The sequence below is a fragment of the Pyxicephalus adspersus genome, chromosome 4 (assembly GCF_032062135.1).
Source record: "Pyxicephalus adspersus chromosome 4, UCB_Pads_2.0, whole genome shotgun sequence".
Classification (NCBI taxonomy): domain Eukaryota; kingdom Metazoa; phylum Chordata; class Amphibia; order Anura; family Pyxicephalidae; genus Pyxicephalus; species Pyxicephalus adspersus.
In genome coordinates, this window is record NC_092861.1 from 79,206,763 (window position 1) to 79,232,178 (window position 25,416).

Genomic DNA, 25,416 nt, shown 5'->3' on the forward strand with positions numbered 1-25,416 from the left:
AATGGTGTACTGGTTTATTGAGTATTTTACAAGCTAACCATTGTCTGTGTAGCCTGCTTTTAAAAATTCTGTAGAAAGCTGAATTGAACTACACAGAAAACAAAACTGCACACAAAAATTCCAGATGTAGATGTCACAACATCAGGACAGACAGAGCTTGGCACGGATGTCAAGACTAAGAGGCCATAAAGTAATATGTGCGGTGTTATATATATTAAAAAAATATCATATCCCCCATAATGAAGGCTGGTGTGTCGTCTTCTTTTTACACGCATAGACCTTTAGCCTTTTCTATCGATAACACTTTCCAGAAGTTTTTGTCCCTCACTTACAGCTTTCACAATTAAAAAGTATCTTGGCATTAAGACCACAACATTTTGGGCACTTGTGGTCCCATTACCTGTACAGCCACTCCCTTTCCAAATCTATTTGCATTGATTTGCTAGTGGTAATGATAAATATTTTGTCTGCTAAAAAGTTTTTTCTCAAAAAGAAAATATTTTCAGACTTTATATTAGTGTTATATAGTAAACACCCTGGTAATATACATTTTTGGTGGAATGTTTCACCAACTAAAATAATGAAATAAGTCTAAGGAGGAGAAAAACGCAACTGAAATGGAATTATCAATTTAATCAAACTCTGGATTAAACGCAGGAGATATTTTCTGCTATAAAAGAGCTCTTCAAGTGCAAAGATGAGCAGTTGTTGACCGCTGACTTTGTAATATAACCAAACAATATGTTTTTAAATGAGCCAAGTGCACTGAATGGCTTTAAAAATCCATTAGGCCTTTGCCCAGAAAAACGGACCATTTGAGTAAAGCCAAACAATAAAAAACACTAACTAAAACAGACTCCCTCAAAAACTTCTAGGCTGTGACTCTGATGAATGGAATAGCTGTAATAATCCCGATAGATGACCATGTGCAAATCTGAGAAGTCCTTTTTTGCCTTTTTCTTTTAATCCTCTTCTTCGTCTTCCTCCTCTTCTTCATAGCTTTCTTCAAAGCCTTCACTGTCTCCTTGGTCATCCTCGCCTTCTATGGTAGTATCCCATTGTGGGTGGTTTTCTGGTATTGGTTTAGCTTCGTGAACTTCCAGCTATAAAAAGAAACAATCTGTTAGCTCTATAGACAATGCTGAGTGAGGGGACTTGAGCTTTTTGATAGGTAATGGTTTGTGCAAAAGCAGGCTCACAGGCCAGGTTGGTAATATGCAAGGTAACTCAAAACTGGTTGCAATTTGGGCACAATTAGGCATAAAATTGTCAAATAGAAAACATAAAAGCAACAACACACAGAATTTTGAAAGTGCACCTGTGCAATCTCTCGGAAATACCTAGGTAATGCATGACTTCCTAACTATTAGAAATAATGCTTTATTTTAAGTTACAAAATAGAAGACTTTACCTTCAGAGGTTTAATTTGATCCAAGCCCATGTAAGAATCCGACCTTAAAAACAGGGTGTATTGATAATTTCCAGGTTTACTTGGTGCTGGGAATTTAAGCTCAACCTGCAAAATAAATACACCATATAAGAGATACTGATGTAATATAGCTCTAATAAAAGTCAAAACAGAATTGCATTTTTTTAAGCTTAAAAGATGAAGGTCAAATGTTCATGTCATTCTGTGGAAGCCCTTGCTTTTTTCATATCTGATATTAATAGCTTTTTTTTGGGGGGGGCTAAAAGTGCATCTTCATTTCTCTTGATAAATATTGACATTCAACCCATTTATATCTATTGTTAATTCTTACCTGCTTCTGTAATTTTCTGCAGGCATCCTGTAACAAGTGAACTGGCTGGGTGCCCTGATCTGCTCTCTGAACAAGATATGTTCTGCACTACACAGAAAGCTTTTGTGCATTTTGAGTTCAAAATTAACATAAATGCTTTGATACCCAAAATTAATTCTTAGGGTGTGTGCAGACCTCTGGGAAAAGCAATGGGCCAACCACATGTGTATGAATATGATTTTTGGATTAACAATTTCTATTATCATTACATGAGAAAATGGACTGTGTGGTATATATTTCAGATTAATTCTGAAGCCATAGGTTCCTTTTGGTTTATAAAATTGTCTTTTTCTTCTAATTTATACAAAACAAAAAATACTTCAAAACAGCCTACTCACCTCTTCTTGATCCCTAAGCGTACACACATGATATGGCATGGATATTAACGTTTGATCTTTTCTGTCTGCAATATATATCCACCACCATTCTTGCTTCTCCTTTAAAACAAATGAATGGGTATTAATATATTTAAGGAAGGTGGAAAAAACAGTGCTGGTAAACCAGTAAAATTACAGCTATGCCGACGTGGCATAAGCTGCATTGCCTAAAACCAATTTGTTTGTGCACCTTTATATAGAAATCACATTGCAAAGCATATGAATAGACTGGAAGCTAAACACAACACTGCATAGAGCAGTAATAGAAGTTATGAACAAAAGGCTGGTTAAAATAGTAAACCCTACATCAGATAAAGAAACTACCCCCTAAATAAAAAGTAAAGAACAACCCTAGTAAGATAGAAATAATGAATAAATCAGTGAATTTTAATTTTCGCCTAGCCACAGATACATTATTAATTAAGATGTCTTGTAACAAGCGACTATTCATTTTTCGAAGCGCTCATACAAGTTACAAAGGAAATCTTTTATTGGAAGTAACACGACGCACACAAATCTCCTTCATCAAAATGATCAGAAATCACTGGTCTCCATAGCACAGTAGAGATGAATGCAGGATTTGCATTAGTTATACACAACTGTACTATAAAAAATACAAAATGCTGATCTCTATTCTTTGTACAGGACTTGCAGGCCATCATTTTTTAAATTTGTGTACTTTTTTTTGTGTTCTTATAAAGCAGCCATCAGGTGGCAAACTGATTTTCATGTTTGGCACTATAGACCAGTTTTTCTTAACGAGGGATCCAAATAACCTTAGGGTCCCTTGAGCAATATGTCTCTCCCAGTTGACACCGATATCAATAATCTTTTTGGCTGTCTATAAGGGTGACATTTTAAAAGGCCGGCAATGTAAGAGGCATTCTTCTTTAAGACATGAACTAATGTTTAATAACTAACTTCAAGGGTTCCATGTTAAAAATAAAAAATTGAGAAAGGCTGCTCTAGATCAGTTTTCTTTAGTAGCTCATGCTGAAATTAAAACCCAGTGAATCACAGAAGTGATTTATCCCTCTCCTTTTTGCCTTTTTTAATAATATCTGTATATATTTTCAGTTAGAATCAGAAAAACAATCTGGCCTACAATCCCAGGCATTTAATATGTATGTAAACATCTGGACAAATTTGAATCTATGGAGGTAATTGGGTGGCAAAATCACCCCTGGACATGCACGGATAATCTGGAAGGGCGCTTTTTGAAATCTGAAATGTGCCTAAATAGACTTTCATGATAGCATTTGCAATTATAAAGCACAAACATTCTCTGAGAAAAACAAAAATACAAAAAAAGTAACACACTTTTAGCTCCTGTTTCAAAGTAACCTCAGAATAAAAGTGGGTCCCCAGAAATGGGCTTTGGGGAATGCAGATGATGCCACCTGGCCATAACTGGCACTCACCTGATTAACATTTATAGTACATAGTAACTATGCAAGCAACCTCTGTGTAAAGATCTTCCCCAGGGAAGACATCTTTATGCTAATGAAAGGGTTGGTTTTGAGTGCCAAATAATAAAGCGCACAGTGTTATGAAACCTGCTCCACTGCATTAAAGCTACAAACATCAAAAACAAAATGATTTTGCCTGTCTTCACTGCATACAATTTAAGCATAGACACAAACACCAATCAGAATGAAGTGTGGGGACTTGAGTAAACCAGTAAAAGAAGGGATAGCTGAACAAAGTACTCCACATAATAATCACTAAAGCAGGCTAAAAATCAATACAGAGACTCCTAGCGTACTTTTCGTAATGCTTAATTAAATTACCTCTGGAAAATATAAACTATATACAGGATGTGTTATTTTTGATTTGGTTTCCAGTAAGGCGCGATCTTTTCTTTGAATACTCTGTTGAAGTTCTTGCCATTCCTAAAAGGCAAATTACAAAAACAGGTGTAAGTTTAATAATAACATAGTAAAGTTTTAAATGCATTACAACAATAAAGTATAATTTACCCTTTATGGTCACAACTTAAATAAAGTCTACCCCTGCACCTATACTATCAGCCAAGTTTACACCTTCCTGCTCACCACTACATCCCAGATACATTGTATACCTGGAAAATGGTCAAATAAAGCGTTCACAAATGTAGTTTTTGAATGCAGGTCATTTACCTGCATAACATAATGGATAGCCAAGTTCCAGTAAACTCCAAATTAACATGACAACTAACCTAACTGAACTGAAGAATGAATGCAGAAATTATATTACCTGTCCCTTATCCAATAAAAGACCTGTCTGGTTTAACATAGCTCCTCTTTGAATAGTATATAAACCCTAACTAAGTTTCTTATTTCCTAGATTTGGTATGCTGGAAGTATCAATAAAAGAGTTTTGCTTTATCTGTTTGATAGGTAGGGAAAAAAAAACTTGAACTACAGAAAAAGACCACTTAGCAGAGCTGGTACCACAATAGTGCTCTATGCATTCACTATAAGACAAGAGACAGTAGCAAAGTAATTCAAAAGCTTTTAGTATCATAGTCACAGTTTTTATCAATAATAATGACACTGGCTTTAAAGCATGCGCAGAAGGAGCCTTTCTGCGCCAAGAGAAAAATTTGCCAAACTCACGCATGCGCAGTGAGATCGGCAAAAAAAAATTTTCATCCTACGTAACCCGATTCCGCTCCTAAAATTGTTTTATGTTGTTTTATAGGTTATCTATTAAAATTCTCTGACTTGTTCAACTTCTGCTTTTTATGTGAATATAAATATATGGTATAACGCAAGAACATACTGTGTATGTTTGATGCCTGCATCTTCACTCCCCCATGCACAAGGTGGGTTTTAGTTTTATGTTTATAGTACTTACATGTTTTTTTTTTCCCCCATATGCACTAAAGGTATGGGATGGTCCACGTGTCTAGATGCACATACGACCATAATTCTTACCGCTTCATCGTCTTTCCCTTGTTTCTCATCAGTCTCTCTATCAGATTCTTTGTCACTACCATCACTTTGGGAATCCCTATTTGTATCTTCATCTTCAGAGTCACTGCCTTTTTCTGAGACATCTTCTTCTTCCTCCTTTGCTGTGACATCCTTAAATACAAAAATAAAAAAAAGGTTACAATATTAAGAATAACAAATACCTTTATATAGTATGTACCAAACGTCTGCTATTATACCACCCAGGCCTATTACACGCAAGAAAATCATTACCAATTTTATGCTAAACAGTAACCCTGGGGTGAACCACAGGACCATGAGGAGAATGTTCTAACATATGGAAGCTTCTAATTTAAACCCCCTAGCGGTATTCCCGAGTGTGACTCGGGGTGGAAAAAATTGCAAAAAGCGGTAATCCCGAGTCACACTCGGGGTACCTTTCAGGGTCCCTCTTACCTTATCCCCGCGCTCCAGCGGCGATCTCACGATCCCGCTGTGATGGTGGGGCGCTTCTCCGTCGGGGGCGTGGCCGGGCGGGAAATTTAAAAGCAGATTACGGAGTAATCTGCTTTTAAATACCGCCCCGGGTCCCCACCACCCCGATGCACGCATCTGCAGTTAGATGTGATGCACCATGCAGGATTTCTGCTTGGTGCATCGCATCTAACTGCAGATGCGATCACCAATAGTAAATCCAGAGGGTGATGCCAGCGGAGATTTCCCACTGGCAGCAGCCCCTGGATCTACTGCCTGCTCCCTGCTCGCATTACCTGGAGGCTGATCTCCGGGTGATGCGAGCAGGAGATCCGCCTCCAGGAGTAGGGGATGATGTCCCCGCTGCTCACTCTCCTGTTCGCATCACCCGGAGATCAGCCTCCGGGAGATGCGAGCAGGGGAATGAAGTAGGGCGGGGACATCCCCACCGCATCACCCGGCAAGATGTGTGACATCTTCCGGGTGATGCGGCGGAGTGATGGATTCTGGGGGCGGGAAATTTAAAAGCAGATTACTTTTTTAAGTAAAAACACATCAAAACATAAAATAAAAGTATAAATACACATTGTAGTGCACCAAGCATCATTGCCCAGTGCCCTGATTTACATTTTGCACGCTATTAGCCCTGACCTTGATCTGACCTTTTAATGACTTTTTGATCACTTCCTTAATTGAAGTAAATTTTTTTTTTCTAAAATCTGCATATAATTTATATTATTATTTATCAATAATATTGCACCCTTGTTTGGAAAATTTCAGAAGGAAATTTTTGATAAAATTTTTTTTTTGATAAATTACATTGTTTTGGGCTAATATTTCATTATTTTTTATAATAATGATTTATAATTATGTATTATTTTATAATTTATGATTCTAATATAATAAATAAATATAATAATTATACCCAGGAGTTAATCCTAAGAATTACAGGCCCACAATATAAACAAAAATTTCTACGCAAAAAAAATAGGATCACTTTTTGCATCAAAAAATGACAGAATTAGAACGCTAGGGGGGTTAATATGCTCTATAACTCTTACACATAATGTTACTTTTTTCATCAATGTTTCTTTTCAGTAATATTTACCAGCACATCAAATGACTTTATAATGGATCAAGGAAACAAATAAATCAATTGCTTACAATCAGTCTGCTGTTGATTCCACTTGAGATTTCTAAGCAAACAATTTTATTAGTGATCAGGCTGGAACTGAAAATTTGCTTGCGTGTATTACCATTAGACTAAATTTTAGGCAGAGCCACATCGAACTAAATATCCCTTTTAAGGTTTTTTGTTCCTTAGAGCATCACATACTACATGCAGATTATATAGGTACAGATATCAAAGGCAGAAATAAATACCAACTTAACATAGAAGATTTACAAATAACATGAGAAATAGCAGAAAGAAATAGCAGACTTCCTAATACAATAAACTAGTGTGGACACCTTCCAAACTGTCAAAACAATGATGTTGCCTACCTTATATTTTACAGAACATGACATAAAAAGATGTATTTTCACTAGGCGAGACATTATTACAATGTTATTATATACCATTATTAACAATTAAACAAAGTCAAGCATCATAACTCAACTTTTTAACAGTCTTGACTATAAGCCTCTGCCTCTGATATGGAAAAAAACATTCAATGTTAAATTTGATTTTGTAGAACAATTTCTCCGTAGATCCCTTTCCAATTTTGACAAAATTGGAAAGACAATATTTTGATTTATAACATTATTTCTTGCTGTAGAAGACAGAAGCCAGTAAGAGCAGAGCGCTGGATTATGGAGGGCTAAATACTTACATTGCCTGTTACATCATTCCCTTGTTTCTGCTTTGTTTGTTTCTGTTGAGATGAAGTAGGAGGTGCTGGCTTCTTTTTCACTGGCTTCTTCTTTTTAGATTTGGAGGATTTTTTGGCAGTTTTATTCTTTTGTTGCCAACCTTTGTTCTTGACCTTGCCTGTTTCTCCCTGCAGTAAAACAATTTATAAGTTAGGCCAGCTTTTTATACAGAAAAACAAGAACCACAATCCTTGTAACAATACTGGTAATTATTTAGCCTTCTGTGTAGATTAAAAAGTCCTGTGGAGTAATGATATTTTTTAAACGTCACAATTTATCTAAACTATGATAATCTTTTCCCAATATGTGGTCATTTTTATCACAGCAGTCATACTCTAACTGTGGATATTTTGCAATTACCTCTGGAGAATGACCCTAATGAAGGAAAACAGACCGATCCTACAAAAAAATAAAGTTGTGGATTGATCAATGCCTGCAATATAAATCAACAGATAACATGGGTTTATTTTTCCCCTTATATGAACTGTAGCAATCGTAAACAGACAGTAATTGTCCATTCAGGCCTTTACACAGACAAAACCACTTTGTTTCGAAATAGCAAAAAGACAGTACCGATTTATTTAAAAAAATCATGAAATGTTATTTGTTAGATCATTCTTTTGCAATCATCATAACTTAAGCTGAGTAGGACCAACAATTAATAAGGACTAACGCTTTATATAGCGCTGTACAGTATGATATCAGGAGTATCTTAAATGTGCTTCTTCTCTTGCCTTCCAATCAACAAGCTACAGAAGGAAGGAGACAGCACTGATTTCCTAACCAGTTTTCAAAGTGATTAAAAGGGATTAAAATTGGTCACAAAAACAAGCTGGATTTAGGTGTATGGTTAGCATTAATGTACAGCATGCTTTAGTAAGATGAACATTACAAAAAAAACTTGATTTAAGAGGGACAGAAACTGATAATCTCCTAAAATAGGATTAGACTTTTTATCTATATGTCCTCTATTGTGTGTATTGACCAGATGTGATCACCATTTTTTTAAAGGGCCTAGGGACATCAGTGGCATTTGCTAATTTTGCTTCTATCATCTGCTTAACAAAAGTAGTGTATGCAGTGGAAGCAAATGGGACACCTATGGTGATTCCAAATATGGTGAGCAGTGACATTATTAAAGTAAATAGGGCTGTGGATTGCATCTTAAGAGTAATTACAATATGAACAGATTGCTACTTTTCAAAATCTGTCAGCTCCTTTACAAATTTGCAATAATAAAAGTAGCAATCAAATTTGAGAACAATAAAATGGCAGAACAATAAAATGGCAATTTGTTATCAAATCAACCCTTAATATGCAATAAGTCTGAATAAAATACAGAAATGGAATCCTCACGTACTCCTTCTTCCACTGGTTGGTCTTCTGCGGAGCAAGTAGACTGTTCCTTCTCGAATACCTCCTAGTATATAACAACAGATATACATTCATTACTTTGTTCAACTGACTTATTTTCAATATCTTCAAACTAACAGGTAAATATATCAATAAGGTTACATTTAGTACATGGCATATTGTGAATGAAAATGTCATAGTAGAACAAAAATGTGCATAACTATACAATGGAAAAAGCATTGTTATAACACTACTAATACTAAAACGCTGAAAACCGTTAAAAGGTTCATTTTATCTAAAGTTGACTTTAACACAGAGAAATTTAAAACACTGGTTTACCTACCACCATTGTTTGTCTTCTAAGTGTCACAAGGACTGTAACAAGTGACCCCACTGTAATGTTGTTACTATCTTCATCATCTAGCACTGTGAAAAAAATAAAAAACTTAAAACTTTTGCAAGTGGCTCAGCCTTTCATATTACTAAACTTTATTCTGCAGTACCCAAGTCAAATATGCCAGCCACATACTAGCAAACAAGGATATAAGGCACACAAAACATGTTTAGATATTGAGTAGACAATAAAAATATTATATGGGTACACCTATTCAGAAATTAATAAAAAATATTTATTAAAGTATCATACACTATTGTTTTTTTTGTCACACATAAGTAGCTTATAATAAATTTAATACCTGTCATGCCATAGGTGTAAAAAACAAAAAAAATCTTTCCTTTTCTTCCATACATGTCTCATCTACCCCTTGCATTTGTAATACACAAAAAGACAGACCTGTCTAAAGCCCAGCAGTCATGGCTCTTATTCAATGATACAAGAGAGGAATGAACATAGCCTCCCAGAGACAGCAAGTTTGTAATTTACATTATTACTAAGCTGCAAATACAGGCAAACAAGACTGGGCAAAAAAAAAACTAACCCAAACATCATACTCAATTACTGATAAGCTGCAATATTTGAAAGTTTTACTTTCGTATTTAGTTGTGTGCTTGTTCCAGATTAATGGTCAATATAATAATAATAATAATAATAATGATGATAATAATAATGATGATAATAATAATAATTATAATAATAATAATAATAATAAAGAGTAGTAGTATGGAGGTCAGGCAACAAGAATTTTCAGGAAAGCTGAGTAATGTGTTTTTCCATGTTTTTTCAGGACAGGTTTCCTTTTAGGTGCACAACTTTATTTATAATTGAATGGTATTCTACTAACAAAAACATTTGGTGTGGAGTGCAAAATGGCCTGCTGATTTCAGGTTCCCTCTGCAGAACTTGCTTTGCTTTCTTTATTCTTCAACAGAATGGGCATGATTTATTATAGTTTTCCAAAACTGGTGGATAGACTATCATGGGAGAAGCTGTGTGATCCAACGTTTTTTTTTTTTTAATTAGCTGGCAAATGTTTTTAAACCTTGACCAGATCTATTCCAGGATTGCTGAATCACCCAGGTTCTTCCCATGATATTCTATCCCCTCCAGTCTTAGGAGAGCTTTACCAAATCAAGCCCAATGTGTCTGAAAGGTAGTGCTGACTTGGGTTTAGAATAGAAATAAATGTGTATGTTCCCTCTAGGTCCTCAAAAGCAACGCTGAGCCATGAACTGATAATCAGTAATAGAAGTGCTGTAAGAGCTATAGCAGACAGAGCATCACACAAGACAACAAACATTCTCTTCATATTTGCAACTTTATCCATTTGTTATAATATACAAATCAAGTGGCAAATATATGATATTACACAACACAGCTTGACAGTTAAGTGTAACGTAAATACAAAAGGAATAAAACTGTAACAGGCCCATGAGCTCAGCATATAAGTATATCATTCTATTGACATGGTGTCCGCGCGTAAAAACTGTTAGTTGTGCTCTTCTTCAGCCCATCAAACTATCAAACTACCAGCACTCCCCCCAGCTATTCTCTGCGCCCAAGTACACTTTGAATTTGTATTAATGAGTGCCTTTTAAATGATGACCCATGCCTATGAAATTTCAGAAACCTCAACTTTGCTGTATACTCATGTCCATAGCACATATAAATCTCATGCTAATGTTTTATTGCATACTGTCCTCATTTAGGAGAACTTTGACTTTGTGTCATTTTGACAAGTGTGTGATATAATTACATCTTTCACTGCTAAGAGCAAGAAAACACTTAGAGGTTTTGTGGTCATATGACCACTGACCATAGGTAGAAAAGTAAGGTGATAAATGGGGGGTGGGATCCTAAATGTTTTAAATATAAAAAATGATGACCATTACTTTCTACCATCATGTATTCTACACACTAAGGACATTCTTGCATTACTGAGTAGATGGGATCAATGTCCTCTCATACATACATGTGTATAAACATAACTGTACTCCCTTACAGTTCATACTGATATGCACATGCCTTTCCATACTGCCTTCTAAATGGCTCTGTCACATGATCTATCCTGATTTGTTGTGAACAAGAGAGAAACTTTTACACAAGGACTAACAAACTATGAAGATTACAAAGCAAAAAACCAAACGACAGAACTAAATTTTTGAAGTTTGCACATACCCTGAGGCTTTATCTCCATTGTGATGTGTGGAAAGCTGCCAAGAACTGCTACTAGCTCCTCATAACTGCTGTCCTCCAAAAAGCTAAACAGCAGGCGACGATCTGATTCCTTCATGCTAACTAGGTCTCGAATCGTCTTGATTTTAAACTATTGGCAAGGAATGATAAATAAGGAAAAACAGCAAGAAAACAACTTACATTGAATTCAGTAAATGTACACAGTTAGCGACTTTAAATAGAGCTACAGGACCATAGTTAAACACCACATCCTGTCTTAAGATACACACCAAAAAGTTTGAACTAACAAAACAAAATATAGTATTTTTTTTAGGTACTTTAGCATTAAAATACCATCTGTTCTTTATTCTAAAATGAATAAAAACATTTGATTCATATCACATTATTCCAAGAAGATCCTTTCCAAAATATAATTCATCTTTAAACATGTTTTCTCACATCTCAACTCATTTTATAAAGCTTTCCTCAGAAGAATGAGATTATTATATGCATGATTATTATATATCTAATATTATATAATAAATAGCAAACACATACGTATAACATGTATAACAGTACAAAGAAGTGGCATGCTAAAGCAACTGACCATATAAAAATAGATTAAGGTGATTAAATGCTTGAACTTTTACTGTCTATAGAATAGAACTATGACCGTGTACCTTTTTGTGGTTAAATACTCGTCTCAGGTGATCCTCTTCTATAAATGGTAACTGTAAGAATGGAGATTTGAACTGTTGGAGGCCTTGAACAGTCATCTGGCAGAGCTTCATACAGTTTTCCAGAGAGGCCAGAGAAGGTGGTCTGAGCTCCCGTTCTAAGAAAAAGAAAAAGCAATTTGTTTTTAGGTTTTCAGCATACAATGCACAGTAAAAGAAGCAAGTCATTGTAATCAAGTTGGCAAATAATGCTAAAGATGAACCTATGAAACTCATGCAAATATACTCTACAGCCACAAAAGCTATAAATCTTCTTTGCGTGCCCCAAAACTCCCTTGTAGAGTCATCCATTAGGGAAATAAATGAAGCCTAGTGTGACAGACAGTGTAGGATAAAAAGGAAAACAAGCCTAAAAAATGTAGTCTCCACATCCAACAACAGATAAGCTGCAGTGTAAAACATTTTTCTAATTCTCTTGGGTTAAAATAACCCTTAAGCTTTTAACTACCAAAGAAACCCACAGGGAAGTCAGTCTCAAATTGCAATAATCTTGGTTAAAAAAAAAAAAAAGATTCTCTCCTATGGTTATGAAATCAAGATACAACAGCATCAACTTGCTGGTTGTGAATGAAATGAGATTAAAGCAGAGATGCATTTAAACTTTTCATTTATTGCGTTGATAATTTTTTTTAATTTTAAGAGGAACTGTTGTCCCTAAAATAAATAAGATGCAGTATATTTATGTAAAAGTAACACAAGAGACATTTAGGTGTATATTTATAAATAGGGGATTCTGGCATTCATCAAACATTGCCTGCAGGCAAATCTTGCATGAATTTGAAATAAAACTGACCTTCCACCAGTGAACATTTTGTAAAAGTCACGTTCACTGCTTTCAAACTATGCACCTATATGGACATTAAACAGATCTGAAGACATTGTTAAGAAAAAAAGTAACTACACATAATAAAGGACCTGCCCAAGAGCAGACAAACAAATGCCATAGATATTCATACTTTCCCCTTAAGTTTAAACAAGCTGTTATGATTTAAAGGAAAATGTCTAATCTTACCCTCTCTACTACGAGCCATAATTATTAGCTGGCATATAACATTAACCATTTCTTGGAGCAGAGCAGGACATTTCTTCAAGATAAACTGTTGATCTGCAAGACCAAAAACCAAAAATGATTAGAAATACGTGTCCAAATTCTACAATGCAAGTTCTACAATGCAAAAACAAAAAAAGTAGATTACCTTCTTTTAGGGTCTCTGGTATTTGCATTCGTGATAAATGAGCCAGTAAAAGCACCCTTGCCTTAAGACTGTAGGGGCAGGTTAGCGGAGGTTCATTTTTCTTTAGATTGATGCTGCCAATCTCTCTTATGAGCTGAGGAAAAATGTACAATGTTAGCAACAAAACAAAAAACCAATATTTATGGTTTTAAAAATGGAACACATATTCAGATATCCAATATTACCTGAGGTATTAGGACATTATCTGCGGGTCTACTTGTGGCATCCTTATTATACTGTGGATCAAACTCTGACGCACCTGCTAACACCATAATTAGGCCTAAAACATAATAAAAGTGAAGACTGAAGGATATGTTTAGCCAATAAACAATAAATACCTACTGCAATGTATTGCTGTCCTCTCAAATGCACATTAAGTAAGCTGCCCATAAGAGAAAGAACAGAGGATAAATATGAATGGGCAAGCCACAGTTTCCTATTTCTACACTAAGAAAGAGATGTAATTATGTTAGCTACAAATTGAGACAAAGTTAACCAAATATAAATGCATTTATGATGACTATTATCCAGAATATTGCTATTTTATTGCTCATCGGATGGCTTAGTGGCTTGATTTTACTAAATGATTTGAGCTCTAATCAGTACCAGGAAATGCAAACTGTGTGCATAACATATTTTATACTATGTGTAAGATTTTTTAAAAAGGTCAGGGAAACATGCAACCAAGTGAAGAGAAAACCACAGCCTTTTATAAATTAGTAATATTTACTGTCCCCTATTACAACACTTTAAAAGGAAAGTATGCTCTAGATATTCAGATATATAACAGCGATCTTATACAGATATAGCATCTGTTTATAAGGCAAGCATGGTCTAATTTTAGGTTATATAAAAGTAATATAATATACTTCATTCATGAGTCAATATTTTTGTCAAGTAGCAACTTTACTCACGCTTCATGTCCATGTTCCTTGTCTTATACACAAAGTAAGTGTAGATCTGAGTGGTACGGATGAGAATCTGATCACCACTATAACGAATTGATTTATACCACCATGAACCCTGGAACAGTAAATATTTTATTTTATTATGGTAGATTATATATAATACAACTCACCTAAACTATGTTATGGGCTGACAAAACACAGTATTTTTAAAGAGTGGTGTCAGCACTGACAATTTGTCTTTTGGTAAACTATTTAAACCTGCCCCATCCTATTCTTTTCTCCACAACACAAGAGACTAATCATCCTGTAATCATCCCCATACATATTAGGAGGGCCAATTAGAATAATTGAGATAACAAAGTAAATATACACAAGACAATAATATTTTACTTATATTTTTTTAACTTAGCAAACGGAAATTCACACAGGTTGAATAAAAAAACATGAATTTGTTAGGAAGGAGAACATAATATAGTATATCTATATGCTAAAAGATTTTCTGTGTAAAATAGGTACACGTTGCCCACAGTATGCAGATGTCTCCCCTAGTTTTTCCAAACTGCACTAGGAAAGCAACATCTGACATTTTATTAGTTTTCATAAAAAGAGGCATTTTCATTCCTTTTTGTTTCATACAATAATGAAAATCCTATTCATTTCTTTATCTGACTACATCAATTGATTCACATTGAAATTCAACTAAACTAAAATGATCCGATACATTATACTAAACCAAAATTCACTTTTATGTTACTGTACAAACAAATGTCCCTAGTTTAGAGGAATACAATGACATTTATATGCTTCCGTGTTAAAAAACAAAGTTAATCATGCAGATGGAACTGCCTGTTCAAATGTCTGCCATCTGTTCCAGTTCATTAAAGGCGCTAACAATTCCTACTGTTTTTAGCTAGAAAACAAATTCTGAAAAAAAAGGGGGTGGGGGGGTAGAGAATAAAATGCTTTGCCAAGAATGTGAATCACTCCATTCAGCTACAACATGCAATTTTTTATTCATTCTAGGGGTATTTCTGTTGCTCAGCTAAGTTATAATGACAATCATAAAATAGAACTTACTCTTACAGTTTTCTACGTCATCTCCATGACAGCACATAAAAGAAACAATTCCCCCCCCCCCCTTAAAATAAGAGGAACAAGAGCATAAACCTTACTTCCTCATTGTAGTGCAGGGGAATGTTTAAAACAGAGTTTCCCATTTTTTCTGATTTCTTTCTTAACTTATCCCCAAAGTTAAAACATTTCCTAGCACTACATTTTCTGAGTGCCTCAGAAAATACAGATTTCTTATCAGGTGAATACAGGAAAGAGATGTGAATGAAAAGGAACTAGTGTGATGCCAGAAACACTGATAGTAAAATGGGGAAAATGGTAAAGGTCAGGGTAATTTCTGTATTTCCCTATGCTCCATGAAACACACAAAAGGAAAACAGATAACACTTATAGCAGGGTAGTATATTCTGGAAGTATCCACCATTCAGCCAGGATGCAAACTAGTAATTTCTTTGTCAGTTATGTTAGCAGTTTCTTGATGAACAGCTTCTATTTAAAAGTGATGTTCTGGACTTTGCTGAAAAAGATTTGTCTAGAGAAAAAAAAGCATTCAAGGTTCTGCAACTAACATACATTTGTATAAACCATGCCTTTTTTTAGTTAGACTAAAGCAATCAGAACAGCCTCTTTGTGTTACCTTAAAGATGACCGGCGGCTGTCATGCTATGTCAGATGGTGGGAAAGGATAGAGGTCGGACTCCCACCTACTACAACTACATCTGTACAGAATGCTTCATCCCTAATGGGGTCCAAAGCTCACCAACTAATAATGCAGCCTCACCCTCAACCTTTTGCCAAAGAAAAGCAAATATGTATATGATTTTAGGAGTATGTAATAATGGTGACAAAGGGTAATTTTCAAATTTATTTTTTTTTGATAGACACTAGGAGTTAATGGTGAAGTAGGAGAGCTGTCTGGAGCAGAACACTAACTGTGGTGTGCACCATTCCCTTGGACCTGAAAGCAAATGCTTTGTATCATACTCCTTACCTTTGTGACTCCCTTTAGTAACTTCCTAGTAAAAGAATGTAAGGGTAAACCCTGGAAGATAAGTTTTGAGGAGGCAAGCAATTAATAGACTCTAAACTTCAGGCAATGCTGAACCATGCGGGCAGGTGGAATTTAAAATTTATACCCCTGGCACTTTTCAGATAGGCAACTCCCTTCTTTTGTTCATGTGCTGCCATGGAGTACATTACAAAAACTAAATTCCTCATTAGGGTCAGCAATGTGTATTGTATGTTACTTACCACAACAACTGGCAGTATAACCATAAAAGCCAGGCCATATACAAGCAAAACCTAAAATAAAAAGATAAAGAATTATCCCATGCTGCACAAAACTACAGTTTAAAAACAATTTACATTATATTTTGTATATTATATAACTCGGCTTACATTCAATAGAAATCTAGTACATAACAGGAATGACAAACTATATTCCAAAAATGAATATGAAAATAACATTGGTTTTTGGTTTAAGCTTATGTTAAAAAGGCTTTCTATTTAAAAAGGAAAATATAAATGAAACAAATAAACTCAAAATTACCAGCATAGAATTCTTCTGGTCCACAATCCAGGCAGGTAGTGCAATGCCAAAATTCGTAACTTTAAAAGCGCAAGAAAAACACATATTAGTGGTATATGGTACCATGTTAGTTATAGACATTAACAAAAAATGAATGTCTGCAGACAAAAGCTTTATTTACTAAATACAGATATTTACAGATGCAACAATTAAAGAATAAGTTTGCATTTGTAAATATATTTAGGTATAGCAATAAAATGTATCACGTTAAAACATTCCTTTTCCTGATAAGAAAACATTATGGCAGAATGTGACCACACCACAATGAAATTCCATTAAAATGGAATTTTTAACATTGGATTTATGTTTCATAACAAAAAGGGTAATACAATAATACTGAAAATAAAATAGAATAATTTACCTTGTGGTCCATCAGGATTTCCATATTCTTCCCAGTTTTTTCTTGATTGTTCATCTGTTAAACTAGAATATAATAAAAGTAATATATATGTTTATTACAATACATCACACACATTATTATTCTAAATGTCAGCGTTAGTACCGGGGGTATCTAAAAGTGATAATGTGATGGTTGCTTATTCCAGATTATGGCAAAGATTTATCATTTTATTTATGTTTAAGCAATGCAACCTTATGTCTGAACTTCCTCCATAAAATAGTAGGCCACTCTGTAATGCAAGGGTGCCTGGTGCCTACAGGGCCAAAGCTGTATATTTGCACTCTGAAATGAAGGAAATGCTGCCTCCAACAGTTAGTCTCAGGATATATCGAGTGAGATTTGCAGCTAAACGCCTTACATGATATTCACTGCTACAGATACACAGTGCAGAACAAGGAACTGTAAGCCAGTGATGGGAAAGGTCCAGCTGAAGAGACTCCACAGGTAATGCTGACCCTATTTCTTTGTGGGTACAAGTTTACAAATTTCTATTTAGGTTTAGTAACCATTGGAGATTTTTTTTTAAATAATGAAACAGATAGTAATGCAGCAGACAGAAAACAGTAAAAAGTGTAAAGTTTTAACAAATGTTTATTATTTATAAATATTATAAAATATATGCTATCATAAATGTCACAATTTTAAAAGGCAGAATGAAAAATATAATGTCAATAGAACAGCTGTTTAGATTGTCCATAGAAGTCAGAATTTTATTTCAGATTTGCAACCTACATAGCAGATTTGAAAGGACACCTGAAGCACCACCCCCTAAGTGACAGGGTAAAGCTACCACATATAGGTATAATGCCTAGTAGGAAAAAAAATCCATCCCTGGTCATGAGCTTTTATTTTTCTAACACTTTAAGGCATAAAACTCACTGTGTGAAAAAAATCAGTGGCTTAAAATACTTACGCTGCATAAGCCTTTGCTATCCTCATGAACATGACTTCATCTCCTCCTTTATCAGGGTGCAATTTCAGAGACAGTAAGCGGTATTGTTTCTTAATTTCTGACACTGTTGCTCCCTGCAAATACAAACCATGTTACTCAAACTTTCAGAGGCCAGACACAGGTAGGTTAAATATAGGGAATAATTTGCAACAATCCATCAGAGTCTGTCCAATTAAACAGAATGAATAATTTGCATAGTTTTGTATTGGTCTACAATGAAACATTTGGCCACAAACACAGACTACATTTAAACATCTGCAGTTAATCCTTGTGAGATTTGAAAGTGAACAGAAAGCACAGAACAAAATATACAGTTAATTGTAGAAAATGACAGCGACCTGTCCAGCATAAATTACATCACGTAGGCATTGGTGTCTTGGGCTTGTAATGGGGTCCCTTAGTGCACTAGCAACCTACTGTTTCCCACATACAAAGTTACTGTGTACAGAGGATTCTAGAAATGAATGCAAAATAAAACAATTTACAAGGCGAGGTGCTTGCTTTCGGGTTTTCCGGGAAGTTTGGACTAAATGTCATACTTAAAGTTATGGCAAACTTCTGATTAGCCTTGAAATGCCTCACCACTTCATAGCAAAAAAAGATTTCTTTATATTTTTGTACGGCGACAATCTTGCTTGCATTGTAGTGGTCACAGGACTTCTGGTGGCTTAAGGGAAAGGCAGGTGAATTAGGCGGCCTATACTAGCAGCAACTTGAGCCAGATGATGTTTCCTTACAATATGAAATAATATTTGTATAACATTTTCCAAAGTACTTGCATGTTTTTTGGTACCCAGGTGAAACACATGCAAACATAAAGAGAAACTCCATACAGGTGGTGTCCTGCTCAAAATATAACCTAACCCTTGCACAACAGTGCTAACCACTTAACAACCATGGTTCTATTAGCTTTGGAATAGATCATGAATTTACCTCTATGCACACTGCACAAATTTGGCCCCAGATGCAACACTTAATCTCGGAAGGACATTTTGCTCACACAGTAAAGTCTCGTTTACATAGTAGGTCAGGTTGAAAAAAAAAAGACATAAGTCCATCAAGTTCAACCACGAGGAAATAAACATATCCCAGATATAATACCCTGTGGACAGGGCTGGTAGGGGTTCAATACCACCTACCTACTGCCCATCTAAAAAAAAAAAAAAAAAAAAAAAAAAAAACAGAACATTCTTTTCTGAAATGTTTAACTCATGAAAAGTGTGTACAGGTAAACCTCATGGTTATGAGAGTATTTATCTAAAATTTGGTTACTTACCGGATCCAAACCCAACACCTCATATGGGTTATATTCTTGATATTCTTTATCTGTTTTGGAAACTTTATAGGCGAGAAAAAGGAATATTGCCCATCCCAGAAGTAAAACAACTTTCCTTGTAAATAAACACAGAGAAATACAGAATAAACATACATTTTGAAAATTACAATGTTATACCAAGCTAATACAAACTATTACTCTATAAACACAGGTTATATGATCTGTAGAGAGTTCTGACAAACTGCAGCTGCCTTCAATCCACACAGCACATGTACACATTATGTCACCACAAAGATCATTTCTCTTTATGGTAAATGCAAAGGTCAGTTTGCTACGATTAGATGCAGGGGATTGTATCGTGTGTGTCAGTAATTAACATTTTTATTCCATAGTAGACAAATTAACCTTTGTGAGATCCAGTATTGATGCTGAAGGAAAAGACCTGGAACTCAAAAACCGTCTAATTTATACGAAGGGTGTTTAAGTAGGGTTGTGGTCAGGGCTCTATGCAGGCTACTGGAGTTGCATTACAACAACTTGCTAAATCATTTCTTTAGACATTTGTGTACAGTGGAACAGTAATGTTAGCATAGAAAAGACCCTTTCCTAAACTGCTGCCATATGTTGAAAGTGCACAATTGTCTTAACTGACTGTAGTATTAAAGCAAAACTAACCAGGCAGTGCCATTTCTATATTCTCACCTGCCTGTCAGCTGTGATCATTTGTCAAAATTACAGAGTTGCCCATAAGCAACACTCTGCATATCCCAGCTTCCCCTGCAGTTGAAAGAACTGAATGAACTCCAGTGCACCTGTGTGGAAGTTACGTCATCCCAACCAGATCAATTAAGATGCAAATGGATGGAAACAAAGAAGAGAAGATGACGGTGCCCACGGCAGAAAAGCGACAGGTGAATATAAATGGTATTTAGTTCCATTTTAACATTACCCTTCACTAGAATCACTGGAACTTATTTTGGAGGAGTGTACTTGTACGTTTGGTTATAAAAAATAGGTATATTGGTAAGATGTCCACACATGTTGGCAATTTATTGCATTAGTAACCATAGCATAATTACACAACAAGTACATATTACAGTGTTATCCCTAGACCTTTTTATCCGGGCGCACCACCCGGCACTTTTCAGTAACCAGCTGGCTGATTGGGTGGCTCCTGAAGAGATGGGTTGCAATACAGGGGCTGCCACCTGCCTACAATTTCTTCCCACGACTCAAAAAAATTTCTGGGTTGAGAACTGATAATATATATATATATATATATATATATATATATATATATATATATATATATATATATATATATATTATCAGGAACTTAAGCATCTAAAATGTGCCTTATTCTATGACCAATATTTCAGTGGGTTGCAGCAAACTAATATTAAGCCCAAGACCCAATAAACTTTTGTGATAGAATTTTGAAGATTACAAAACATACTGGGGCAACAGTTCCCATAATTGCCCCTGCAGGTTATATATGTGATATATAAGAAACTGCATGCTGTTTACCTCTTCAACATTAACCGAAAAGACACATAACCAAGTATAAAACTTACTTTATTGTGGGGACTATATTTTGTTGTGGCTTGATGGACTTCAGTTGGTACCAAAAACAACTTCTATATACATGTCGTATGTTTTTTAATCTTATTTGTTCTAAATAGAAAAAGAAAGAAAAAAACTTGAATTGTAGGTTTCAACTTATGCAATACTACATAATTATAGAATGTATTTACCTTGTAAACCTGGATAATTCAAACACAACATTATGATCTGCAAATCATTTCAACTCTATATTAAAATTAAAACAGTACAAAGATAATGTTTATTATTGAACCCTAAAATTGTATCATTTTATAAAAATGTCTTCTCATTTTGAATCTGATACCAGCAACACATTTCAAAAAAGATGGCACAGGGCAACAAAAGACTAGAAAAGTGGAACGCTTTACTTTAATGTTACCCTTCGTAGCAGTATTTTCTCACCTTACCTTCATTTCCACTTTGTTTACCTGACAGAAGCAAATAAAACCTTTGGTCCACATAAAGATGACAACCAGACACTCCCAATGGATGGCCGGTAACTTCAAATATATTTTCTCGTGGAGTGAAACCCATGATGGCAAAAACACAGAGGGCTGTGATATGCAAACAGGTGGTTCCATGGTTTCTGGCTCTATCCCTCCCCTTTCCATGTCCTCCACCACTTTATTTTTTAGTGATGCGGACTATTGCGAAGCTCAAATGGGAGAAAGAAATGGCCAGAGCTGGTCACCATAAAACTGGTTGCTTTTCCATGTATCATAGCTCCCTAAATCTTGGATGTCATAGGTTGAATTACAAGAAAAGAAATTTGGTGTCTGTGCATTTAAAAGTGTCAAAACACATTTCCATTTCAATGTGGATCATTACAAACTAGTAGGATAATTATGTTTTTAGGATTAAAAAAAAAAAAAAAACATATCGAAAGGGATAAGAATCTGCTTTGTGTGAACCAAACTTCTTTGGTAAACCCGCTTTACACAAAACAAAAAATTAGCGCCGATATGATTACCTTACACTACCATAGGCAAAAAGTAGAGTTGAGTGAAGGAGCCAACAGGTCTATGCACTATAGGTTTCCTTCAAAAGCTAAAGGAGCTGCGACCATACAAGACTAGAAAAAACTTGCACAAGAAGACAAGACAGCAGTGGCAGGTCTTTATTACATAAAACTGCAGCATAGAGGAAAGGTTTAATTCTAGATTACAGATCTGTAACCAATACACAAAGTACAACAAGATTCATAATTATAATATACTGCAGTTATAAGTCTTATAAGTGGTGGCTGTAATAGATTTCATTTTTCAGACCAAAGTCATATTCAGGAAGTACAGAAAAATTCTGCAAAAACACTAGCATCCTAACATCATGTGAACTAAAATTTCAAACAAACTTTTTAGTTATCTTTCTTCCAAGCTTAATTCTGTACAGGAAAAACTCTGCTGCTATCAAAGTAATGGGGAGGACATGATTGTAGACCAACAGCAGGACAGGCAGGACAGCCTTGGGGGTCATTGTCTTCCTCCATAGATGGAAAGAATAAAGTCACCCAAGGACTCGGAGATTTTACAGAATTGGAAGGTGAGCATAACAAAAAGAAGCCTGAAAAAATCCAATCATGTAAAGATTGTAAGGTAAGGATTTATATAGCGCTAACAAGTTACGCAGCGCTATACATTAAATAGGGGTACAAGTGAAGGGGAGGGAGCGCATCAGGGTGCTGCTCACTCGTTCTTCCCTCTATATAGAGCAGAACAGCTCTTAGAGCAGAACCTTTCCAACGACAAAAGTCTTCCGTGTACACAGCCCTAGGCTGCAATATGTTACATTTTCTGGGGGGATTTTATGGCAGGTGGTACCTGCGTGGGTAATCATTACTATGTGGTCCCTGGTACTTTGTCAAATGCATACCCACTTTAACTGTAAAAACTACACATCCATATGAATTACTACATCAGTACACCTAAAGAGAAACAGTTTTAGCAATCCTATGTTTGTTCTAGAGACTTTGTTTCGATGTATAGCTTGTAAACACATCTGTTCATTGTGATAAGCATATTTCTTCATTTCACATCCAAGACGTGCTTAGTATTTCTGTGCAGAAACTTGCTTTACTTGTCCTTTATCTCAGGATTATCGGCATACTCAATTTACCACACACACGGGAGATTCTTTGGGATTCAGTGAGGTTGTGGTGTGTATACAAAGTGATAAGAGTAGGTAAGAAAAAAAGATATGTAATGAAAATGGTGGATTTATCATACAGCAGCTTAGTAGAGTAGATTGGTCATGTGAACTTTCTGTGTTACTAATAGTGTTCCAATCACTATTTAGAGAAGCAGCTCCAAGTTTTATAAATAAATTATATATATATATATATATATATATATATATATATATATATACACACTCGGCACCAAAAATATACATGATTTGATTTATTTCACCCACTTTCTGTTAAACATACAAAAATCTCCAGCTGCACCATTGCTAAAAAGTACCAGAAAGAAAATGATACTGAATCCATATGACCACACACAGTTGACATGGTGAACACATATTCTGGGGATGTTTGTTGTAACCACCCCAACTACCAACAACATACTTTACCAGCATGGTATTATGGAATCAGTGCCATGGGGGTCTTCTGATGTCAGTCATTCATACAAAGGTCACAGCACTTGTTACATGACCTTAAAGTTTACACAAAGCACACATGTTTTTTTCAGCTTTTAATACAGCTCAAAGGTTGTTTTATGCAGTCTGTACTCTTGCCAGGGAGATATCCCTCTATTTCCTGTCTAAAAGGTAAAACAGGAAATAAGAAGAAATCTGACTGAACACATTTCTTTTTATCCTGGAGGGTTGTAATGGGAACAGTCCCTATTGGACTACTTTATCTATGGATACCTAGATTCAGAATTTTTAAAGATGTAGCTACGTCAGGCAGTTCAGGGAGCCTATAAAGCCCCTTCAGGAGAGGAACCCTTCTGCTGAAGGGGTTTCAACAAAAGACCCTCCCCCCCCAAATTTCATCATCTTGGCCATGACATCAGTAGGCCCCATCAGGCACAGATCTGACGGGTAGGCTGATGACATGCAACCACTGCCAACCGTGGCACAGCTTTCCCTCACTGAGGGTGGCACACTGATGCCCTATCAGTGATATGACACTTGACTGATTACCTATCGGCGTTATGTCTAACACACTTGTTGCCACCTGGCACACCTATTGCCCGTCAGTTATGTACCACTGATCACTTATAAGTGAAATGTTAGTCATTGCCTACCAATGATACGTGGTGCACTCATAGTCTATCTGTGCTGTGTGAATACTGATCATCTAAGAGTCATAAATAACACACTTGTCACCCATTTGTGATGAGCAGGACACTGATCATCTACCACTGACACATGGCACGCTTGTTGCATACCAGTGATGCATGGCACACTGATTACCTATAGGCGATATGTGTCGTATGCCGACCTATGGGAGACGTGCCGTGTACTGATCTATGGGTGATGTATGATATATACCGACATACGGGCGAAGTGCCGTATACCAACCTACGGGCGACATGCCGTATACTGATCTATGGGTGAAGTGTGATATATACCGACCTATGAAAGACGTGCCGTATACCGATCTACGGGCGACGTGTGATATATACCGACCTACGGGCGGCGTGTGATATATACCGACCTACGGGCGACCTACGGGCGGCGTGTGATATATACCGACCTACGGGCGGCGTGTGATATATACCGACCTACGGGCGGCGTGTGATATATACCGACCTACGGGCGACGAGCCATATACCGATCTATGGGTGATCTATGAGTGACCCCAGGGAAAGACAGAACTTTTCACCCCCCTCTCTGTACTCCCTGACTGGCAGGAAATGCTGTGTTTCTCTGTCTCTCCATTATGCTGGCAGGCAATGTGCAGAAAGTGCCCCACATGTACCCCCCATTCATGTAAATATCATGCCCTGTGCCATGTTAGTGGAAACCTAACACTGATAATAGAATGTCCACACAATAGATGTCCACATCTCCCTCCATCCCCACACTCACCGGAGTTCTGGTCCCGGGGCCATAGGTAATATGTGGCCGGGATGACAATCAGCCCCACGAAGGAAGTAAGGAAGTAGAGGAACGTGTTGCCGCTGTCGTCATACTGGAACTGCTGTCCGGCCATGGCTGCCCCTAGTTCTCCTCGCTGGGAGAATCACCGGGAACCGGGACCCTCACAGCTCACAACACCACACAACCAACACACCGATGGCCGCTACCCGGCGAAGACCCCGCCCACCACCTCCACCGT

At 36.2% G+C, this 25,416-nt stretch overlaps 1 protein-coding gene across 1 annotated transcript; it reads right to left on the reverse strand.

Moving 5' to 3' along the window:
* SEC63 (SEC63 homolog, protein translocation regulator) lies at positions 1 to 25,416 on the reverse strand. Its single transcript, XM_072408728.1, has 21 exons — positions 25,167 to 25,416; positions 21,104 to 21,203; positions 19,530 to 19,644; positions 18,215 to 18,327; positions 17,263 to 17,324; positions 16,863 to 16,921; positions 16,565 to 16,615; positions 14,249 to 14,357; positions 13,520 to 13,614; positions 13,296 to 13,428; positions 13,112 to 13,204; positions 12,043 to 12,197; positions 11,366 to 11,513; positions 9,134 to 9,216; positions 8,798 to 8,857; positions 7,398 to 7,565; positions 5,095 to 5,244; positions 3,967 to 4,068; positions 2,138 to 2,236; positions 1,412 to 1,516; positions 1 to 1,103 (listed from the first exon to the last, which is right to left on the reverse strand). Exons 1-21 carry the CDS (start codon positions 25,288 to 25,290, stop codon positions 963 to 965), a joined length of 2,265 nt encoding a protein of 754 aa, XP_072264829.1. The 5' UTR covers positions 25,291 to 25,416; the 3' UTR covers positions 1 to 962.